The sequence below is a fragment of the Drosophila subobscura genome, chromosome U (genome assembly GCF_008121235.1).
Source record: "Drosophila subobscura isolate 14011-0131.10 chromosome U, UCBerk_Dsub_1.0, whole genome shotgun sequence".
Classification (NCBI taxonomy): Eukaryota; Metazoa; Arthropoda; class Insecta; order Diptera; family Drosophilidae; genus Drosophila; species Drosophila subobscura.
The window spans coordinates 5,793,205-5,815,698 of record NC_048534.1 but is presented as its reverse complement, the minus strand read 5'-3'; the positions used below and the strand labels follow the sequence as shown (position 1 = coordinate 5,815,698).

The 22,494-nt window shown below is 44.0% G+C and overlaps 2 protein-coding genes across 3 annotated transcripts in view; one reads left to right on the top strand and one right to left on the bottom strand.

The window, feature by feature from the left end:
• Positions 1 to 3,352: 3,352 nt before the first annotated feature.
• On the top strand, positions 3,353 to 4,125 carry LOC117900777. Its single transcript, XM_034811258.1, has one exon. It carries the CDS (start codon positions 3,353 to 3,355, stop codon positions 3,986 to 3,988), a length of 636 nt encoding a protein of 211 aa, XP_034667149.1. The 3' UTR covers positions 3,989 to 4,125.
• A 3,322-nt stretch (positions 4,126 to 7,447) lies between these two features.
• The window catches only part of LOC117900135 (potassium voltage-gated channel protein Shaw), a 47,713-nt gene continuing 32,666 nt past the window's right edge, over positions 7,448 to 22,494 (bottom strand). The window contains exons 4-12 of one of the 2 annotated variants that reach the window (XM_034810361.1): positions 18,426 to 18,558; positions 18,178 to 18,357; positions 17,615 to 18,112; positions 17,264 to 17,560; positions 16,989 to 17,198; positions 16,644 to 16,902; positions 14,454 to 14,801; positions 11,119 to 11,220; positions 7,448 to 10,555 (exon numbers count right to left, since the gene is read on the bottom strand). In XM_034810361.1, the coding sequence (XP_034666252.1) occupies positions 9,933 to 10,555; positions 11,119 to 11,220; positions 14,454 to 14,801; positions 16,644 to 16,902; positions 16,989 to 17,198; positions 17,264 to 17,560; positions 17,615 to 18,112; positions 18,178 to 18,357; positions 18,426 to 18,558 (2,650 nt within the window). In that variant the 3' untranslated portion in view covers positions 7,448 to 9,932. The remainder of the gene's footprint in view (positions 10,556 to 11,118; positions 11,221 to 14,453; positions 14,802 to 16,643; positions 16,903 to 16,988; positions 17,199 to 17,263; positions 17,561 to 17,614; positions 18,113 to 18,177; positions 18,358 to 18,425; positions 18,559 to 22,494) is intronic. The other variant, XM_034810360.1, reaches the window with a different exon arrangement.

The following is a 22,494-nucleotide window of genomic DNA, read 5'->3' as shown; positions in this document are numbered from 1 at the left end:
ACTGCCGTCGCCTAGCCATCGCCGCCGCCTGCCCTTTCGCATTTTGTATTCCAGTTGCAACAAGAGCGAGATGCAGTGGCAGACACAGCAGCAACAGCAACAATTCCTTCGAATTCAATTTGTCTCCAGCAGGAATCAGGAAGACGCAGCAGCAGGGGCATGGCCAGGGATCAGTTTTGGGGGCAGACGGAAACGGATACTGATGGAAGGGATAAATGGGGCAACTGCCTTTGACAAGTCGCTGGCGCTGTGGCACGTAAAAAGGACCCCGTACGCGATTCCATTGTCTTGGCCTGACACGTGTGCAACATGCAGCATGGGACGGAGGAAGAGTTGCTTTTGTTGCTGCCCCAACAGTGCAGAGCATGGTAGAAAGAGCGGGCATGTAGGGCACCAGCAGTAAAGCAAATAAAGTAAAAGTCGCAGACTCTGAAAGGGTATCCTGTAAGTCTAACCTTTCATGCAACACCTTTGCTGCAGCTGTCAGTGTCGCTTACAGCGGGGCGAACGGAATATAAACTGATAAAAAAAGAGAAGAAACTCCTTTCCTCCTCTTTTCAGGTGGCAGTGGCAGCAAAACTTTACATGGCTACAACTTTTATGCGCCCGATTTGACAAGTCAAGATTGTTGTTCCTCCTCCTCTGCGGCCAAACTTGGGTTGCTCCTTCTGTATGCCCCTTATTACGGCATCCACTCTCAAGTTTGCTCGTGCCGCACATTACATGTGGTTACAGAGGGACACCCCAAAGACCCTTCAAAATGGCAAATGGAGAACACATTTCCAGTCTCTTTCTCTCTCGCTCTCTAGTGCAGTTTCCTAGTGCAGGGACAGGGGCGTAGTTTAGGTGTAGATGGGGCTGCAATGCAGATGAAAAGTTGCGAGAAAGTTGGACGCAGAAGATGAAATGCGAGCTAATAGTGTTAGCTGATGATTCTATTGGGAGAAACCAAGAATTATACAAGGGTGTGGCAAAATAAGAGAAGGAACTGGACTTGTCAGAGAATACAACAGTAAATCGAGGATGATGCAGAGATATAACTCAGGCTTGTAATTCAGATATAAAAATTCGAAGGTTCAGATTTAGTTAGTAGTCCAACCAAAGTTCTGTTTTAAGTTTTTTCCTATTTTGACAAACCCTTTTAGCTCATGTTTGGATCTCCGTTCCTCTACTTGTGTCCTACTGCTGCCTCCACGAGTATGTGGCACACTCCACCGTAGTTCCTATGTGCCCCTCTTGATGCACGGATGTGTGTGTGTAATGAGTGTGAAAAGTTCATTAAAGTTGCACGTGCAAAATTATATAGAATTTTAAGTGCTTGACTGTTGGCCGCCGTGTGTCAGAGAGCAGGAGCAGAGCCCCAGCTTCCTGCTACAGAAGCGAGCGACAGGCTACGGAAGTGAAAATTATTTTCCCTAGACAGATTTTTGAGCGGTTGTTTACGCTTAATTGCAGTCACCGTTGCAATCATTATTTTTCCCCTCCCTAATGATTTATTATTTAATTGAAAAATAAATGCTTCCTGTCGTGGGTATACTATTTCAGTTGCGTTAGGGATTAGCCCCCATTGGGAGACCCGCAAGTGTCACATAAATATTTATTCAAATGGTTTTATAGCTGAATGATTTCAATGTTTTTTTTGCGAATCCAAAGCAAAAGAATTTCACACCACATTCGGGCAGGGTCCTCACGGTCCCCGGCAACCCATTCAAATGTCAAGCGCACAATTTTGATTGATATTTCTACACGAATGGTTTCAATTACAGGACTGCTATCTCTATCGCTATTGCTACCTTGAACCCCTCCAAATGAACACATTCTATGCCCAAGACTTTGACAATAACAAAAGTCATGCTGTGACACCTCTCAATCCCCCCCATTGGTATCCCTCATCAACTTGTTGCATTCTGTGCTAGCCCGAAAAATCAACTTTGATTCCTCGCCCCGCTTCACTGGAGAATGGCAAAGAAGATCTCTCTCGCGTTTGGCCTCTCTGCTCTCTGTCAGTGAAAAAAACTGTCGGTGACACTTACAAATTGGATTTTGTGCGACAGGAACTGAAGGACACCCAATTATCGGTGGATGGTATAAAAAATCGCTTAGACGAATGATACCCCCGCAGATAAAATAAATAATGTCGCATGTAAATAACAACAAATCAATTTTTAAATAGACAAAATGAACCCGAACGTACCCACAGGCAGGCAGGATCCAGGTTCTGCCTGACAACAATGAACCCTCTTCATGGGAGCCGAACGTGAGGGATGAGAGTGTTTTCTGTATGTACAGTGGAACGTCGAACAATTAGTGAAAATATTCATGGAATTTATATTGCAATTTGTATTGGAATTAATTGTATTTCTCTTCCCACTCTTCAAAGTTAGGGCAAGGCTCAGTCTAATTTATTTAATGACTCCTTTCCTTGATCCATTCATTTTCTTTTGCCTTCCAATCACTGTGCCCACTGTGGACCTCTTCGGCACAAAAAGGGTCTTTGTCTCTGTCAGTGGTAGTGGCAGGCATTTTCACTTAGCTGCTGCCACTTCCACTGCCAATGGCTTTGATAGATTCAAGTTCACAGTCGGACGTCAGGTAAACCATTCGTCTGGCAGCTAGTCCCCCTGCCACGACCTGGGCCTCATTCTGAGCTTGTTAGCATCTCTTTGGAGGGAAGGAATAGGTTGCCTGTTGGCCCTGTTCATGCGGTTCATTGACATGGCCATCAGATGGGATATTTGGACAAGGATAACGACTGCACGAAGGTTAGTGTGTAGCAGATTTAATTTTGATTAATTGCGGCAAATGTTATGCTAATTTGTTGGCACTTTTTTGGATGACTGCCTCTGGCTGCCACTGGTCTCCCCTCCTTTCTGTCTGCCTGTCTGCCTTCCTGTCTCTTTAGTGATTTTAGATAAGCCCCCCGTAATGTGAGACTATTAGTGGGCGGTTCGGTAAACTAATTTTCCCCCAGAGCGCACCGCCCCCGTCACACGTCACACATTGTGTTCGAGTGTGCGTCTGCATGGGTTGACAAACACTAATTAATTGCAATCCATGCATAATGAAGAGCAGAGCACAGCTCTCTGGAAGCTCTCTGTTGCCGTTGCCGCTTCTATGGCGGTTGATTGAGGCTGGCTAATTACTTCGGGGTCTGTCAATCATGTTCAAGCGTCCAACTAACACTTGAAAGTTTATTGGAAATTGCACTGAATTTCGGAGAGTATTTCGATTTGTTTTTCGGTGCATTCAGTCGGAGGTTTAAGCAGAATATTCCTAGTATATGGCCTAGTTCTATTTTCATATCTTGTCAACTTTTTCCCAAACGTCAAAAAAAATTTTAAAAAAAATTTCAATGCAACCAAAAGCGGTCGTTATTGCCGGGCTTATCCAGCTGTTAGGAGTTTGCTTTTTCTTCAGCCCGCCAAAGGATCAGTGCTCGCCGGCGCCCACTCTTGCCAGCTTGATTTTTCTGTTGGCCATTCTTGGCTTTCTTTGGGACACTTGCATCTTTCCGATTCGCTACATGCACATGCACGGCTACTGGCAGTTGCCTATCGAGACAGTGACGGCGATTTTTTTAGCCGAATTGGGTTCCATCATTATTTGGTGTCCAGTGGAACGCGTTCTCTATGGTTTCACCGAAGCGTTGCTCAACATGGTGGGGATCGATGGATGTGAACACTCGCGACTGCAGTACTGGCTGCTGGGTCTCATCTCCACGGCGGTGAGTGGAGCTCTACTCTGGTTCATTCTCACGGCCACCGACAGCATGTACTATGTGGAGCGGTTCACCCGTCGTTTCAGGCGAAACGTGCGGCAGGGCTGGTCAATGATGAGCTGCTACCTTCGCATGAGCAAGTCGGCCCGGTGTCGGGCCCTCAAAGTCTGTCAATTGGCCACTCGGAATCGTTGTTCAAGACAGTCCCGCTGTCCAGCGGCAGAGGAGGACAACAACAACGACTGCGACGATGACGATGACTGTAACTGAGTTTTGTTTGCAGAATTTACGTTCCCGTTTTGGCCAGTCCGTGACTGGTGTTTTCTTTATGGACTTGCATTGGAAATGCTTCTACTTCTTTTTTCGCCATTCCTTTTACACGACTGTAACAATAAATTTTGGGCCGATGCATTTCCGTCTCCTTTTTTTGTTGCCAAAAGTGTGTCACAAGTGGGTCGATATTCGAGCAGAGATTGGCAGTGGCATGGAAGGGATTAGCCAATGGTTCCATGAAGGAGATACTCTCAAAGCAGTTGAGGGAAGGACTCATTCGAGCCGGGAGTAGAGGCAGAATATTGCCAGAATTTTTCACAAAAACAATTTGTTAAGGCATGTTAAAGGATGTTGCAAGTTAAAGAAAACCTAAAATTTAGATGTATAGAGGTACTCCCATTACGAATGTAATAAGTACCCCAAAAAAGAACATTCAAACGTATATCCCTATTACTCATCGAAATAATCAGTTCTTATACTTCACTCCTCTTATTTTCCCCAAATTTCAGTCACACCCTCTCTTTCAATGTCTGTCTGTCGTGCCATACACAAACACTTTAACACAGATGGAAAACTGTGGAAATGAATAAAAATGGGCGTGTCAGGCGAGTTGCAGACAATCAGGGAACACATTCGCAGATTGCCATGCATTTCTAGGGAGCAGCAATCGCCGCCATATGCTAACTTTGATTACTTCTTCTGGCTTTTATCGCCGCTCTTCATCCATCCCCACATACCATATATCCTCCCATTCAACATATTTCCTGCTCCACCAGCCTCTGTTGTCAGTGGGGGCGGGAGGCAGTAACAGGAAAAGGCAGAAAAAATCATGGGTAAATCTAAGTTTGGGAATGTGGGAGGTTGTATGCCCTTAAAGCGGGCTTAAAATAAATAAAAGCTTAAATAATAATAAACAATAGTTATTGTATGAAATTTTAAAAGGGAATATAGGGGAATACTAGTTCGCTTTTTGCTTACATGGCAAACATTTACCCAAAACGAATATGCCGCACTGAAAGGGCATGCAAAAGGAGCACAAAAAAATAATATTTTATTTGCCTGGGCCTGTATTTTTTTTGGGGGGATGTGAGAGAATGAAGAAAGACGAAACCGGATATGCGACATTTTATCAAGTCGGGCATAAATCAGCAGCTTATACGGAATGCTAAGGGAGAGGGTGAGAAAGTGAGTGTCTCCCTGTCTATCTCATTTCCTTACTTTAACTCGAGTTGGCAGCTCTCCATATTGTTTGGATATGTTTCTCCACGCTTTGAAATTTGCAATAATTTATTTTGCATAAATTTGCCAGCACTTAACATGTAAGATCTATGATATAGCAGCATCCTATGAGGAAAGTCGAGCTTACCTGCCACACAATCTAGCACAATCCCCTGGAAGAAATATGTCTCGCGTATGTGTGTCATGGGGCGGTTGTGCGGGTCACACTGAATTATGCCATCTAATTTGTCTGGAGAGGCAGGTGTGCCTCATTAATCTTTCGCCCGCTTATGAGCGTTGCTTTCGTTCTCTCTCTCTCTCCTCTCCTCTCGCTGCTTCTTTGGGTTTCCCTTTAGCACCCCCATGGGATTTGTGTACTGTAGATATAAGCTTTTTCCGCAGCCTCACGTAGCAGCGCGTTTTCGGATTTTCTTTTCGGTTTCAATGCCCCGCACGATGGCTTTTACACGATACTCTCACAGTAAAAGGGTTGCACTAACAACTGTTCTATTTTGATGGCATTTCGCATAACATTTAAGACAGGAAAACTAATTTTCACACTTTTCCAAACGTGCACTCGCAACGCCAGAAAAAACCACGGAAACTATGAAAAGAATTGGGCAAAGCAGGAAGGAAAAGACTAAACAAACGTTGCTTTTGCGCTCTATTTGCTTAGCGTGGCGCGTATGTGGCGTGATCTCTTCTAATTGTCTCGCTCTCGCTGCAAGTCTTAGCAAGAAAGGTAGAGAGCGCGGTGGAGAACAAGGAATGTGTATATAAGGTAGGGGCCGCTCTTGCGAGTTCTTTTTGACATACGGTTAAGGCTTTCAATGCGAGGTTGCTGTTGTGTGTTTACTATTAGGCTAGGTAATAAGATCTGCTTAAGAAGTGGCACGTGAATATGGTGAATATTGCGACAATGTGCATTCTGGCGACATAAACAGGTATGTAAAATGGTTTCATGGCAGTGTAATCAGAGCTCGTTTCAAGAGTATGAAAAATGCAAAATGTTCTTACCTGCTCAGAAAAAATTCTCAAAATGCAATAAAAATTTCAAATAAACACTACAAACTTATAAACGAATAAGTACAAATATTTTCTGATTACAAATTGGAATAAATAAACAAGAAAGTATATAATATCACAATTGAGAATATCCAGATAGTCCCCTCTCCTATCCATTCTCGAAGGGTATCCCCACATGTCGCCGAAGCACAAAGAGCGTTCCGTTGGTCGCATAGTAGTTCCCGCACCTGACTCCCCGTATCTTAATGCCTAATGGATTTGCGCTTTGATGTGCCAACTGTGAATACGTGTATCGCAATCCCAATAGTAGCACATCTCCATTCGGCCACGGGTACGGCTATATGGGCGGGCTTTGGCCTGGTTGTAAGTGGTTAAGTGTCTATATTAGAAGCCATCACCTGCAGTTTCCCATTTCCCCACTTTTTTAGCACATTTTCCTGTAAAGGTGGCGTCCATAAATTGTTCTCTAAATGGCCTTATGAGGGCGCTAGCAGCGGCGGCGGTGGCCTTCGAGATGATCCTCTGTTTATGGCCTGGCCAAATGAAATGTGCGTATACATATGTACTTATGTAGATATGTATGTAATAGGAGGTTTGTGTGGGAGGTGGTAAGTGGGCGTAACTCGTGTTTGCCTTTAAAATTAAAATCCTGTCCATGGTTTCCGGAAAGTGTGTGGAGTGTCTGCGTGTGGGCATGAAATTGAATTTCCTTCTTTTTCCGACTTGATTAACATAAAATGTGGTACGTGTCGTGGTTTGAATGGAAAATTTGTATGCAGGTGATTATGATGATGATGAGTTGTGGCCTCCCGTTAATAATCTCGAGGGCGCATTGAGTGCTTTTTCAAAGAATTTATATTTTTATTTTCGTTAAAATTGGAAATTTTTTCACTCACCACATTGTCTATTAGTTTTTGTTTTTACTTGTTTTTGGAATCTCAATTTAGTTTGGATTTCATTTTTCATATTATCGTATTTTCAACATTTAAAAATTCGCTTGGTTTGTAAACAATTTTAGTTTTCCTCTCGTTTTCCACACAGATTAATTAACAAATGTTCCGTGTTGTTACTGCACTCAACATTTCGTTAATTAAATTGTGTTTGAGTTTAATTCAATTTTTATGTATATACACACAATTTGTTTTTATTCATTTAGTTTGGAAATAGTTGTCTATTTCTTTTTCTTATGATGTTTTTTCCTTATTTTTTGGGGGGGTGTTTCTGTTGCCTGCCTGTGGTGGGTGATTTCTCTCAAAGGTTTTTTTTTTTTTTTTTGGTTTTTCGGCTTCTGTGTTTGATGGATCTTTTCAGAACTAAATTGAGTTATTTGCTAAGCAAATTAAATTTCAATATAATAAGTTTAGTGTCACACTGGTGTTGTTTAAACTACATTAATTCTATTGAAACAATATTGATTTTATGAGCTTTTTCAGCAGTTTCCTTTTGCTGCAGTTTCTCAGATCCATTTTCATTCGAATTTCTCTTAAATACTTTTTTAGATTTAAATTTCTTCTTTAACTAGAATTTGTTTATGTTTTTTTCTTCGATATTTGCTAATTTTTGGTTTTATTCTTTTTAGGAAATCATTAGAGATTCTTTTAAACTTGAACATTCAAACCTATTTTGGATACCTAAAGCAAATTTAACCAACATTTTAGAATCGAAATTCAGACGAGAACTGAGGGGGAATAGTCTGGACTGATATTTAGATATATGTAACTATGGAAAAAGGCCAAATTAGAAGCATTCTTCTGAGTAATAAAAACGTTTTAAAGATCATAAACAGTTGGTATTTTTTAAACGGACATGGACTTGGACACAATCGAACTTCTTTCTATAGCATCTTCTTTTTTAGATTATAATATCTATCGTTAGATTAAATTCTTAGTTGGTTTAATTTCACATTCACTTATATTCAATATAGTTTTTTTTTCATTCGCGTATTTTCTGGCAACTTATTTTACTTTCATTTACATCAGAAATCGGATCAAAGTTCGTTTGGTTTTATTTTTCGTTCTAGAAGCACATGAAAAAAACTATAAATATTGGACCAAAAATTACCATTGAACCTTATTTAAAGTCAAATATGTGTTCTACATCCTGTCGTTCTACTGTCGCTTATCCATCTCGTTAGTCGTTAGCTGACAAATATTTACAGTAGGGATGTACTCCCTGTACTCCCTGTTCTGTCTGTTATATCTGTTTGAGGAGCATCCATGAATAAATCAATTAACATTTATGGGTCGAAGAAGGAAAACTTAGCATACTATGCGCTGGATAACAGCGACCCCCAAAAATACTATTTACAAGGTCAACCACACAATCCACCAAGTTTGTGGGTTTTGTGTGCCAGTGGTGTGGCAAGGACATTCATGTCATCGCCATTTTAGTTTTTGGCCTGTCGTGGCCTTTTGTGTGCGCCTGTCGACACAGTTTTTACTTAACTTTTGTGTGTGTGCGCTGCGGTGCGGGGAAGTTCATTGAAACGATGGCAGTCAATGTGTCAGATAAACATTCCCAGAGACACTTTTCAGTGCTCTGTCAACCCCACCCCCCACCCCCCGCTGAGCTCTGTGCGCTGTGATAGTGAAAGGAGAGTATCCAATAAATGGAGCGTAAGAGTCAAGTGTGGAAATTTATAGTTTCGTCCAAAAGATTTACCCAATAAACACCTTGATGTGTCAGCCACAGCTGGAAAGAGAAGCGGAACATTCCTCGCTCTTGTGGCTACAGAAGTGGGTGTGGGGTGGTCACACTATTCCTGCTTGGCTGCACACAAGTGGTCACATTTATATATGGACGATATGTTTGCTTTTGTATGCGGTATGACGATGCCCATCTCCGTATCTCTTCACTCGTCTGTTTGCCTTGGCATCACTAAATGGCTGGACCCGGACCACGGACCCGTACGACCCTGCTCGGACGTGCAGCACAGCGCACACATAGACACACACAACTATCTCTGTGTCGGACTGAACATGCATGTATATCCCTGTCAATGACAGTTGTCAACATGACAGTTATAAGGACACTGATACAAATGTAACGGATGTTTGTCTTGGACGAAGACCAAAGCTGGGATATCCCTGGAGTTGTGCGAGCAAAGATTGACTAAAATTCTTGATAAATGAGACGGGTGGAAATGTTGGATTTACTACAAATACTGAAGCCAAAACTACGCAGAGCAGTTCTCTCCTAAGATGACATTTTTAAATGTTATGAAAGATGTAGGGGGGTTAGGGGGAGGCAGTGTTTTTTTGTTTGGAATTAAAATGTAAGTACTTATTCAACTTAAAGAACATTTAACAGCGCTAACTGCTGTTATGGTACAGTTGTACCCTCAATCAACTAACATTTGTTAACATTTTACAGCACTGTGCCACTGCGAATAACGGTCAGTTCTTGTACATACAAATTATAGTTTGAGCAGCATTTTGTGCGAACATTTTGTGAGTCACTAACCAGACTTTTCAAATAAAATCCAAAAGATTCAGCTAAACAGAAGCTCAAGAATACTCCTTCAGTTTCCGGACCATTTTTGAGACTTTACTGGCTCGCGTTTACCCACACTGTCACTCGAACTTATTTTCTTAAATTTTGCAAGACTCACTAAATTTTTTTCAGCAGCTTTTGGAGCATAGTTTGAGCAGCTTTGAGCATAGTTTTAATGTGGGAAATCCCATCTAAGCGCAGGCCATCAATGCGTGGGTCCCATGTAGATCCCGCCCATGCTATCGCCGCTGTCACCACCCACGCCGCCGCTGTCCTCTCCATCATCCTCCAGGCCATCGATGATTCCCACCGAATCGCTGTTCCGCTTGCCGCACAGTCCATTGTTGGCTGCCGCCGCCTCGTACGTGTCGCTGTCCTCCACCAGACAACAGTCGCCGCAGTCATCGGTGGAGGAATTCACGTCGTCACTGAGATCGTCCAGCAGCGTGACTTTGGGCGCTCGCAGTTCCTCGAGACAGCCTCCGCCGGGCTCCACTGAGATCTTGATGTTGCAGTTGGTCGAGGCGTGGCAGGCGGAAATTGGCAGCGGCTGGTGGGCATGTGGAATCGGCTGTTGAATCATCGTCGACTGTGGGGCTCCTGGCGGCGCATGAGAGGCCCGGTAGCTGAGATTCGGTGTGCGCTGACCCATGCTGGCCATGCCGGGTGGCATCTGGCTGTGGGTCATGCTTAGTGTGGGTGGCACACTCAGCACAGTGGCGCCCGTCTTCTGTCCGTGCTGATGGGCGTGGCCGGTGTACATCAGCTGGTGGGTGTCCGATACCAGATTGTGGGCAGTCAGCTGTAGTGGATGCTGATCCTTACGCTCTGCGGGGAGAGAGGAAAGGAGTTTATGTGTCAGTTGGTTACAGTAAAGAGCGTCTCAAGGACTGAGGATGCACGGAACGACGCGGCTGCGGACACGCAAACGGAAGTGCATTCGAGGACATGTCAGCGGTTGGTTTATCGCGCCCCCTCCTCACACGCACACACAATGTGCAGGCAGCTGTGAAGGCCTCAAGTGGCTGCAACGACGCTGCACTTTCATTCTTCTGCTGCCCCAAGGGGCAACGGAGTTCCTATAGCGATACCCTGGATGAGGGTTTCTATTGTCTGTGTATTCCCTTTTCCGATTTTTTCATTCTCTTATCACAGAAACTTTCCCAGCGATCTGCAACAGCATACTCGGCCTCTCATTGTGCCAGCGCCTCTTTATACAATGGCTCTCAAACTATGTGTGTGTGCGGTTTCGAAGTGGGTTCAACTGCGTGAGCTTCACCTTTTACACTTGCCACTTGTCGTAGTCGCCCCGCCAAAAGAGCTATCTGTCCACAAAACTTTTAACCACAGAGGGGAGGGGCAACAGGAGTGGGGAATCATCATCAACTCACCGACTCCCAGAAGTTTCGGCTGGAGCGGCAGCATAAAGTCGTGGCCAGTCGTCGCCGCCCTGGGCTGCAGGCTCTGCACCGCCGGAACGCTCAGATAGTCCGCTGCAAGAATGGGAAAAGTCCAACCAAGGAAATGCGTTAGTGCCGGCGAAAACAATGTAGCCACGGCCCAAGTCAAGGCGAAAGTTTTCCCTCCCAAAGAAAAGACACCAAAAGAACACAAAAAGAACAAGGGGATCAGGGCGGAGCAAAAAGGAAAAACCCAAGTGAGGGAAATGCGGTGTCTAAATAACTTTAAAAAGGCACGCAGCTAAAATTTTTGTTTTGCTTCCTTTGGTTTTGTTTTTTTTAACACAGTATTTTGATAAAAAGTTGTTAGCAGGACACAAAAAAAAAACAGAAGAGTGCAGAAGTGAAAAGTTGCGAAATAATTTGTAATATTTTTGGATATATAAATATACATTTTTTTTTATCATTGCCGTCAAAAGTCCAGCAGAAAAGTTTCAACTTGTGATAGTTGTAGGAGGAGAAAGGAAGAGGCAGACACCAGAATCTATTTACCAAAAACGTCAAGGCATAATTTAAGAGGGAAATACAAAAAAGTAAACGTTTGAGAGCACAAACAAGTATTTTATTAAAATTTAAAGAGATCAAAGTTAAATTTCAGATATTTAAGGAGGAATTAAAGAGTATTAAACATGTAGAACGTGCGTAGAAAAAGTATTTTAGAGTATAAATTGTCGTAATAGACATGGTTATACTTATAGACATGAAACCTACAATAATAGAGGAATGATCTTCAAAACAAACCTCTTATTTCAAACCATGACTTAAAGTATTAAAAAAACCACAAGGCTCAATTTACATTGAAAATATTGGCCACAAAATTTAGGCATCAATAATTTACAGCTGTCTTAAAGTTCTGCGAGTTCTCTGCTATAGAATTTATTATGTAATTTATTTTAGAGCTTAGATTTGCGCAAAATAAACAAAAACCTTTGCCAACTTTATATCCCATAAAATATTACAAAACTCCTACAACTTTTCTTCAAAATATACAATTTCTCAACTCAAGCAGCAATCCATCAGCAAATGCCATCATCTTTGCAGAGGGCAGAGGGGTACACTTTTGGCTATAGTGTGCCTGACATTTGTCAGTCTTTGAAGTGGTTTTCGCCCCTGCCAAGCAACGCTGAGGATTTTGCTGGGAAATGATTTACTTTTGCAGTAGATGTTTGAGCGAGTGCAACAATTTTAAATATTAAAATTAATTTGCGCGAACTCCAACAGGGAAGAAGTATTCCACCGAGAGAGCGGTAGAATGAGATCGTTGGGTGGGAACAAAAAATAAATAGTACAGCTAGCAGGAGAGGAATGAGGGCGAGGAATGGGTCGGTACTGGGGGTTTTGGTTTTGGTTTTGCCTTGCGGATTCTTAACAGCTTTCTGCACCATCTACCCACACACTGGGCCAGCTTTAATTGAAATTCCTGACTGTTGCTGCCTCCGGGCCACGGGTGTGTGCACTTTTGCCCCACTGTGGCCATAAATTTTTGTTCACGCCTCTTGGCTCCTCTTGCCTTGTTCCTTATTGATTGTGTGTGTATGTGTGTGTGCTTAATGACCACTAGAAGCCCCTGAAAGAAACCCTGCAGAAGCAGGGGCTGCCTGTCGGCTGCCTCCTGCCTGCCTGCTAATGATTTAGTTGCTATTTTTGTGCCCCGCCATCATTTGCATGCAAGAGTGGCAAAAGCCTGCAGCCGGAACACCTCCACATAATGCAAAGCAGCTCAGACTGTGACTCAAAAGAAGTGCTGGGGAAGAGAGTGAGAGAGAGAGAGAACCGCAGCCCCTGCCAAATGTCAGCGGCACCTGCACTTCCGGCTAACAGCGAAACGTCATTTTGCCACACGCCCGACCTTCCCTCCGACATTGTGGCGCCACAAAACGTGCCAAAGTGCACACCGGAAATGGGGGCAAGTTGTGTCTTTTAAGCGGCTTATAAAAGTTTCCTCTCCACGCAGCAGCGGAACAAAGAAAACACTTTATAATTACATTTTTCTGGGAAAATTTGTTAGGAATTTGTGAAGTCAAGGAAATTTTAGTGCTAAAATAGAGCAAAAGAAAACTAAGTGCCATGCAAATTTCGGCACCGAAAGTCAGTTTAGGAAGTTTAATTATAAAAGAGGCTGGCAAACAGGAGCCACTCTTAGTGTGTGCAATCTTTGGATTAAATATATATTTGACTCCACTGCTTTACCGATTAGTTCCTTCACATTTATACGTACACGTAATCCCTCATTACATTTTAATCGCCCCTTGGCCATGTCAAACTTTTAAACAATTTTCAGCTAAGCAACTTTCAACTTTCGACGGGCATTTTCCTTATTTTTCTTGCACTTTTCATAAGCTTGCAAGTGGCTCAAGAAATTAATCGCCTACAGAGCCGCAAAACTGCCTTCCGCTTGGCCTTTTCCTCCCATTTTTTTCCTGAAAGAAATGAGTCCCGGGCATGGACTTGCACCCTTGAGCCTTCGTGGCGCTTTAATTAAAATGCACTTTATGCTGCTCAAAAAATTTCCACACAGCCAGGTTTCCACATTATATACTAAGTGAGTATGTAGTATGTATTTTTCGACAGGTTTTTTGCCCGCAACGCTATGGGGTGTTAGATAATTTTCCAGTGCTTTTCCAGTGGACGGCCAGGCATGGGTCCAGCAAATGGAAAAACTTTTTCAATTTGTTTTGACGATAAATGGAACTTTATTTCCATGTATGAGTGAGTGAGTACTTTTAGGGTGTGACTGTGTGTCCATTTTGAAATATGACATAAAAAGGATTTTCGGGAGTGCATAATAAAATTGCAATTAAAGTTAAATGCCAGAAAATAAAAAGGAGTTGAATTTTAGCCCCCCACGAAAAGCTTTTAATATGCAAATAAACGTAAAAAGTTATGCTCATTTTTTTCGTGTAGGTTTGGGAGGTTCGTCCCCTCTTATATTGACTGAAAGTCACAGTCAGAGTGACAAAGTTATGGCACTCGAGTAAAGTTTATAGCATGCGATAAATTTCAACAAGGCAAAAAGGGTGAGCATGGCCGACCCGACTAATTGTAGCAAGCACATAAAAAGTTCTTATGCAGACATTAAAAGGATATTTTCTTATTTTTCGCCTACGATTCTACACGTGCGGCATGCAACAGAGAGGGAGAGAGAGAGACAGACAGGGGGAGAGCGAGAGCAAGACAGTTACAGATACAGAGAAAAAGTGTGACAAAGAGAGGTGGAGGGGCAGATGGGTAGAGCAAGAGAGAGAGAGAGACAGGACTACACTTACAACTGATGAACGAGGGACCAGCAGAGGCTGCAGCAGCAGCGGCGGCAGCGGCAACTGTGGCCACAGCTGCTGCCGAGGCGCCGGTAGGTGACGTCAACGTCGCTGCATAGCCAGGAGCATGGGCATGGCCATGGCCATGGGCATGAGCATGGGCATGGCTGTGGGTGTTGTGGGTAGGCACTTGATAGGTCGTTGTCATCGCTGTAGCTGTCGTTGGCGCGGTCGTCGGTGTCGTCGTTGTCGCTGGCTGCGGCGGTGGCAGTTGCCTATGCGGATGTGGATGCGAATGCGGATGCGTATGCGGATGGTTCAGGCCAATGACATTGACGCCATTCACATTCACAGTGCCTGCCAGGTGGTTATGGTGGTGTTGGTGGGGGGTGGGTCAGCACGCACAAAGGACATAGATATACATAATACATAGACATAGAAATACATACATATATACGAGTACATACAACATGTAGGACACACACACAATTAAATATATATGTTTTTAATATATACGATTTTACACGAATAATAATCATAATCCAACATCAAAAACAAATTAAGTAATTAAAACAGCGAAAAAAGCAGCCACGTCAAAGTTGAATGGAAGGGAAATGGAGTAAAACAGGGGTTGAATCTTCAATTTGTAATATTAGAATACAAAAACGACTCAAAAGAACACAAAGAAAGGCTTAAAGATGGATTATACTTTTGTATGAAATTTTAAGAAATACCAAATGAACAATTGGCAGAGTTAATACAAAAAAATTGTAAGTCCCTAAATTGCAGAGGGTTTCTTAACATTCAATACGAATTTCTACAAAACCTAGTTCTGTATTTGTAGTGCCTTTTGAGCTACTTTGCTAGCTAGTTCTTTGATATATGCTGTATACTCATCTAAAACTAATCAATTCTGATACAGTTTCTCATTCAAAAACTTCCCATAGGGCTACGCTTTCCCATTTTATTTTTACTCGTCTTAAATTGTAAAATCCTGAAACCACTACATCCAGCACTCTACTCTTTCATTAAATCACAAACTTTTCTTTGCAAACATTAAAATATATTTCCTCTGTTGAATAAACATCATAAATAACCGACACTAGATCTTCTGCCACAAAATCCAATCATTAATGGACTCAGCATCTAGCTCAGTCGTCTCCCCGACACGAGAGAGCATTAAACAAACCCAAAGAGAGATTATAAATCCTAGCAGGACAACAGATTTATAACCTTTCAGTAAATTTTGCCATTTCTTGAGAACGAATTTCCACTGCACAATTGCAGTGCAGGACGATGCAGGCGACTGCAGGAGGGGAACATCCTGTGTCTTGGATGAGCGCATGCCATATCAACTAAAGTACTGCTGCCCGGAGGCGCCACCACATCACATGTGTGCCTGACTGCCTGTCTCTGTCCTTGTCCCCTGAATCTGGCCCTCTAACTCCCCCTGTCGGGAATGCTTTTGAATAATCAGTAAAATGGAAATTTACCACATGGAAGGACCCCAGGGGCGTCAGCAAGGGGACTCTCCAGAGGCGGGCAGGAGGGCAGAGGCCAGGTGGCGGTAGTAAATGCTAAATAACAGCTCACTGCTCACCCACTGAAGGGTGCATAAATAATAAAATAATTAAACAAGAAATTGAATGAAATTAGTTTGGCCCCCAGTAGCAACAGAGAGCAGTGTGTGGAGAATGGAGGGGACGTACAGTACTGCGGAGCATATGTATCTGTGTGTGTGTGTGTGTTAATTGTTTGCAGTGAGCGTCTGTGTGTGCGTGTGTTCGTGTCTCTGAGGCTGCTGCTCTAAACATCTGCAGGCCAAAAAAGCAAAAAGGAAAAAAAGTACAACAAATTATAAAACTACCAAAAAGAGAGAGGGAGAGGCAGATAGTAGAATATGCAAAATATGTATGTATGTATATAGTCGTGCCTGCCGACCATGAGGTACCCATAACTTGTCCGTTTTAAAGGAATTGTAGTATTAAATGCAAGCTAATTCGTATGCGACTTGAAATTTAGGTAGATAATGCCCAGATGCATTACTGTACCAAACAACAACATTATTTCTGCAGCATTGTTGATGCCACAACATTTTTAAGATGGTATAAAATACATACAAGTTACTACCAGACAGACTTACGAAATAATATCTATATATTTCCCTCCAGCAAGGGGTATCATTCCTTGTGTACTCACCAATTTTAGCACCACCGAATGCATCCTTGAACATGGGCGCTGCTGCCGCTGGATGGCCCGCAGCATGGCCCGCACCACCGCCTCCTCCCCCGCCGCCAGCCGGACCACCACCACCGCCACCCACCATTCCTGGCACAGTGGGCGGCGTTTGCTTAATGGCGTTCGTCCGCCCGCGATGTGGAGCCGTGGGTTCTCGCTTCCTACGCGGCTGCTCCACGGGCAGGACACGACGTCGCTTCTTCGGCAGCTTGGAGCGGGCCTGTAAACAAACGGGAGAAGGGGGACGGGGGACGGGCAGAGTAAACAGTAATTCAAAGAGAGACATCCTGTGTCCTGCTCACTCACCTGTGTGTGTGAATAGAACATGGAGAAGTTGCTAACGATAACAGGTACGGGTAGGGCGATGGTCAGGACACCAGCGAGGGCGCACAGAGCGCCCACAAACATTCCCGGATAGGTTTTGGGCGCCACATCGCCATAGCCGACGGTGGTCATGGTCACAATCGCCCACCACAGTCCCAATGGGATGCTCTTGAACTGGTTGTCCGGGTTGTCCTGTCAAAAGCCATCATCAGATAGGAATACCCTCAAAGGAAACCTGTCACCTGCCAACCACTTACCTGCAACTTCTCCGCATAGTAGGCGAGACTTGCAAAGAACACAATGCCCAGCACGAGGAAGAAAACGAGCAGCGTTAGCTCCTTGGCCGAGGCCTTGAATGTGTGTATGAGAATGCGCAGTCCCGGCGAATGTCGCGTCAGTTTGAACAATCGCATTATCCGTACGATGGAGAAGGCCTCCAGCAGGCCCGTGTACTCGCCCATGCGCTGCATCACATCGGTGTAGAAGCTCAATGTGGCCGTAAAGTCAATGATGTTCACGGGGGATTTAATGAACTGCCACAGATTGGGCGAGACCTACGAAAATGCAGTGTTAAATCTGTGTAGTTTCTCTTGCCTGGCAGCACTCACAATCAATCGAATGATGACCTCAATGAAGAACCACACATTGCACACCAATTCCACATAGAAGAATGCCTCATGGGGCTGGCCGTATGTCTCGATCCAACCATGCTGCCTGCGTCCATTGTTTTCCAGCAGCTGATCATCGATAAACTCATTTATGACACTGGCATTAAGGTCTCGTTTCAGGCGCTGCCGCTGATTGCCCTTGATTGTAGCTATGGGCGTGGCCTGGGCAGCTGTGAAGTTGCCGCTGCTGTAGCTCGTGTAGTTCGTGACACGAAAGGTGGGCCCAATGCTGCCGCTGGGCGGCGTAATGCTATGCTGATGATACTGATGCGTCGTCTGTGGAGGTGGTTCACCGAGCGGATCATGACCATGCGGATGGGAACCACTGTGTGCGCCATTGTGGGTGACGGGTAGATCCACACGGAAGCCGGGATGGGTCTTCAGGCAGAATGATATCACAGAAACAAATATAAAGAAAACCGACATGCCAGCAACGATCTAAAGGGACAGAAGAGAACGCCTACGGATTAGTTGTTGCCTTAGGTTTAGTTATAGGGACTGACCTTCGCCCCTGTGGAACTTGAGGGCTCATCGAACATGGCCCAAATCTTGGGTTTCAGCCGTTGCCAGCAGTTAAGCTCGCCGTTGCTCAATGCCTCCTCAAAGCCAAATAAACGGGCTATCTGCTCCTCCGTTGGCTTCTCATTTTCAATATCTAGCTTATCTAATATGGCTAAGGTGTTCTATAGGAGGACATAACATTGATATAGTTAATTCTTTAGAGTTTAAAAGTTCTCCATCTGCAACTCACTTGCGTATCGCGATGTATGCTGTAGGTTGACCAACAGCAGGGCTCTACCTGATTCGAGTCGAGGCCCCAAAACTCCAGCTCCTCCTCGAATAAAGGGCCACACACATCGGTTGGATAGTGCAGTTTGCCAGTTCTGTCGAAGAGGGAGAATTTTGTGATACAATTAAACCAAAATTTGCCAGAGATTTTGTCTGTCACTTTCGTTTTAAATTTTGTTGCAATCTTCGGTAATTTCTTGGCCTCAAAATTGGCCAAAACTGTAGAGCAGATGGGGTCCGTTTGGGTCTCCTGTTTGTACGAGTATCTCTCTTGTGTCTCTCTTGTTTCGTCTGTAAACAAATTCATGGACTTTACCCGACATTCCGTTTAAGCCACATTTGCTCTTAGTCCTGTCTCCTTATTATTATGGCCAAAATGGCACGTCTGACATTGTGGCTTCAAATTGCGGAGATGTGGCAAGTGGCAGAAGTGTAGGGGCACTCGTATCCATTCCATATGCATGGCAGGTAAATGTGTGGATACTCGACATTCAGCTGCAGTACCCAGCAGCCCCGTGGCATATTCATAATGCTGTTCTTGCTGCGACTGCTGCTGCTGCCTTGGCCATTGTTCCATTCGTGTGTGACCATAGTGTGGCACAGCTCTAGACCCTTGTCCCCGGCTACCCCTGCTCCTACTGCATGTGCAACAATGTGTGTACTTTCAAAAGCGGTACAATACCTTCCACTACATCACATTGCTGCCGGCAAATCAAAGGGCATCTACCGCTTCGGTGACCCTTTATTTCATTATTCTGGGTTCTGTGTGCAAATTGCAGTAAATGGCTGAAAGGGCAACTTTCCGCAAAAAGGGCAGGCAGGGAAATGGAGATGGAAGCGAGAGCGGATGGACCTTCGTCCTTGTCTGCAGTTGTTGGCCAACTTGTAATGCCATATCAGCTGCTGGACAGCCACGAGAGCGACAACGGGGGAATGGGCGGTGCCAGTTGTTGCCTTGTTTTATTTTTGGATGATATCTTTACTCCACGTGTGTGTGTCCCTACCATGCACCATGTGTGCATATCCTGAATGTCCATTTTTTTGTGCGCAACTTTTTCGCTTTCGTGTTGGTTGGCAGCGCTTTTGTGCGCTTGTTAAAAATCATTTCTCTACAAGGAACTCTTTGGAAAAAATATTATAAAAAAAAAAGACAACGAAGGAAAACTACACCCCCCATCTGCTCTGCCCTTCGAGGTACTGCCCCTCCTGACACAAAAATACACAACGCGTCTTTGGCATTTTGACATGACCGCTGGAAAATATGCACGGTCATTTTAATGGCAGGAATATGTTCTTATATATTTTTTGGATCAAAATACCCTGCAATAGGATTGGAGGAAGAGGAGGGAAAAATTGTTCCTGTGAATGAGCTTGTTTAAAGTGAAAATAAAATAATTTTACACTTCATAAAACCCTCCAAAACTCTCGAAATGTACCCAGCTATCACCCATGCTGGGTATCCCTTAGTCGCATCATTTAAATACCTTTATCTTCTCTCGTCCTGGACTTTTTAATCTCTCGAAGTGCGCTGCAGTCATTTTCAGCGAGGGCTTTTCGCCATAATTCTTTTCCATGCTGTCTCCCATGGATCGGTAATTGGTTTCCACCATAAAAACCACTCGAAAATTCACCACCGCCGCTCCAAAAAGCTCTTCCACATACCTTTACAATATTTTCCCATTTTCCCTGTGCCCAAAAACTAAAATTTTGGTCAGGTTTTATCTGCTGCCTTTTGTCCTTGCATTTCATCAAGTGTCCAATACAAAATGTAAAGCATACGCAGGACCAGCGGGCTGCCAGCGATTCAACCACTACAATCAATATTTATAGCTGACCTTCCAAGTGACCCGTATGTCCCACTTGCCGCAATAACAGCCGCTGATCAGCCGCATATAAGGCGACTCTGCGCTTAAATGTGCATAAATAATGACCCATCGATTGGATGTCAACGCGACTTTTGCTTTAATGTTGTGCAGGCAAAGTGGAAAAGCAATGGACAATGGCTCCCTTGGGCACTGCAGGAGCTCTGTGCTGCAGGAGGAACTGCAGGAAGTCTTTGCTGCAGTTGCAAGCTGTGAAAAATCATTATTTGTAATGTAAAATGTGCGGATTACTAGGCTTACAATAAGAAGGAACAACTTTTAATGGACTTAAAACGGAACTCTGGGCAGAGTTTGCATTTTACTGCACTTGTTATACCCGGAACTCGAAGAGTAAATAGGGTATATTGTATTTGTGCACAAAGTGAATGTATGTAACGCACAGAAGGAAACGTTTCCGACCCCATAAAATATATACATTCTTGATCAGCATCAATGGCCGAGTCGATTGAGCCATGTCTGTCTGTCCGTCCGTCTGTCCGTCTGTCCGTCCGTCCGTCTTGTTGAGCGCCTGGATCTCAGAGACTATAAAAGCAAGAGCCACCAAATTTTGCATCCATACTTCTGTATGCTCACACTGTTACAAGTGTATTTCAAAAATGAGCCCGCCCCCGCAAAAGGGCGAAAACCTCCCAAATCTACAATTTTGAAGATAGGAAGATAGGATAGGTGAGCATATCTATCAGATCACCAAATTGGGATCCAATTGGATCATTATTATAGCCACAATGAAGAAATTAATTTGCAGTGGCTAAACCCACCCTGTCCAGCAGGGTTTTGTTGTTTTTTTCACATTCTCTCATTCACACTCTGCTTCGCGCAATGTTTGCGGCCGCTGCCTCTGACACGTCTCTGCCTCTGTCTCTGCAGCGTCTCTGCCCTGACTCTGCAGTGTGTGTTTCTAGGGGAGGGTGGCGAGCTAAAGGAGCGTGTTGGCGTGAGTAGTGTTGTTAATGTAGATGACAGATGAAGAAAAAATGTAAAATTTGACAAATAACCGCTAAAGTGCAGATGTAGTACTGAGTGCCGGGTATAAAAGTTGTGACGCGTAAGAAGCGTCTAACACGTCCCTTCTCGATCTTTATAGAAATAAAAACAAAACTTAAGAAAAATCCAAGCCTCAAATCCTACACGAAAAGTTGTACCTTACTTTAAATTCTCTCAGTTTTCTAATCTCCTTCGTAACCGTCAGCATCATCGTCATCCAATCGATAAGTAATCGATAAAGAAACGCATATTATCGCACGTTTCTCCCATCTAATTTGTGCTGCACCGTCAATTCCACTCAGCTTTTATCAATATGAATGTGAAATCCTCCTCTGGCACACACACAGACACAAATTGTCTGTAGCTTTTGGTGCGTGCATAATTTGATTATACAACCCCTAGCCCCCCAGGGATAATGGAGATACGTAGGGGGCCCCCTTGCCACCCTGAAGGACTCAGTTTCATATCCAATCAACCCTGGATGTTGCACCGTTTTTTTTTTCTTTCTCCTGTTTTCCCTCGTTTGACACCATTTTCCGTGGGGTATGCGGGACTTTGTGGGGCTTTGTGGAGGGGTGCCTGGTTAATTGAGTTGGAAAACTGTTTGGCCAAAGACCCGTGAGCTATGGACGGAAAGGATGTGGCGGGGAACTGGGGACTGGTGCTGCTGTCCAATCAATGAAGATATCGCCAGGGGATGCTGCTGACAGCGCTGGATCTTCATTTGCAGCTGCACCAAAACCAGCAGGTGAAGATGGCCAGAAAACAAAGTTTCATTAATTTTAAACAACTTAAGGCATCGCAGGAGCGAAACGCAGCACAGACCCCGAAGATAAATGAGCCCGCTAATGACCCAACCAGAAGCAAAAATGTTGTATCAACGTTTGCAGCACCAAAAAGTTGAGATTAATTTTGAGTTCTCTTATGGGAAAGGGGGGGGCTTGTTTTGCAGCCGTTTAAATATTAGTTTGTTTATTCATCGGGGAAACGCTGTATTTGTTGACTGCCATTAATCAGCTGGATAATCATTGCAGCAACAGAAATTGAAATGCCAAACATCCTGCCAGCTTAAACGATGTAATTACCATGCAGAGGACGAAGTTCTCCCAGCCATTTCAGAGTCTTTGCACGTTTAAAGCACCTTTCACCGTCAGCCACTTAATT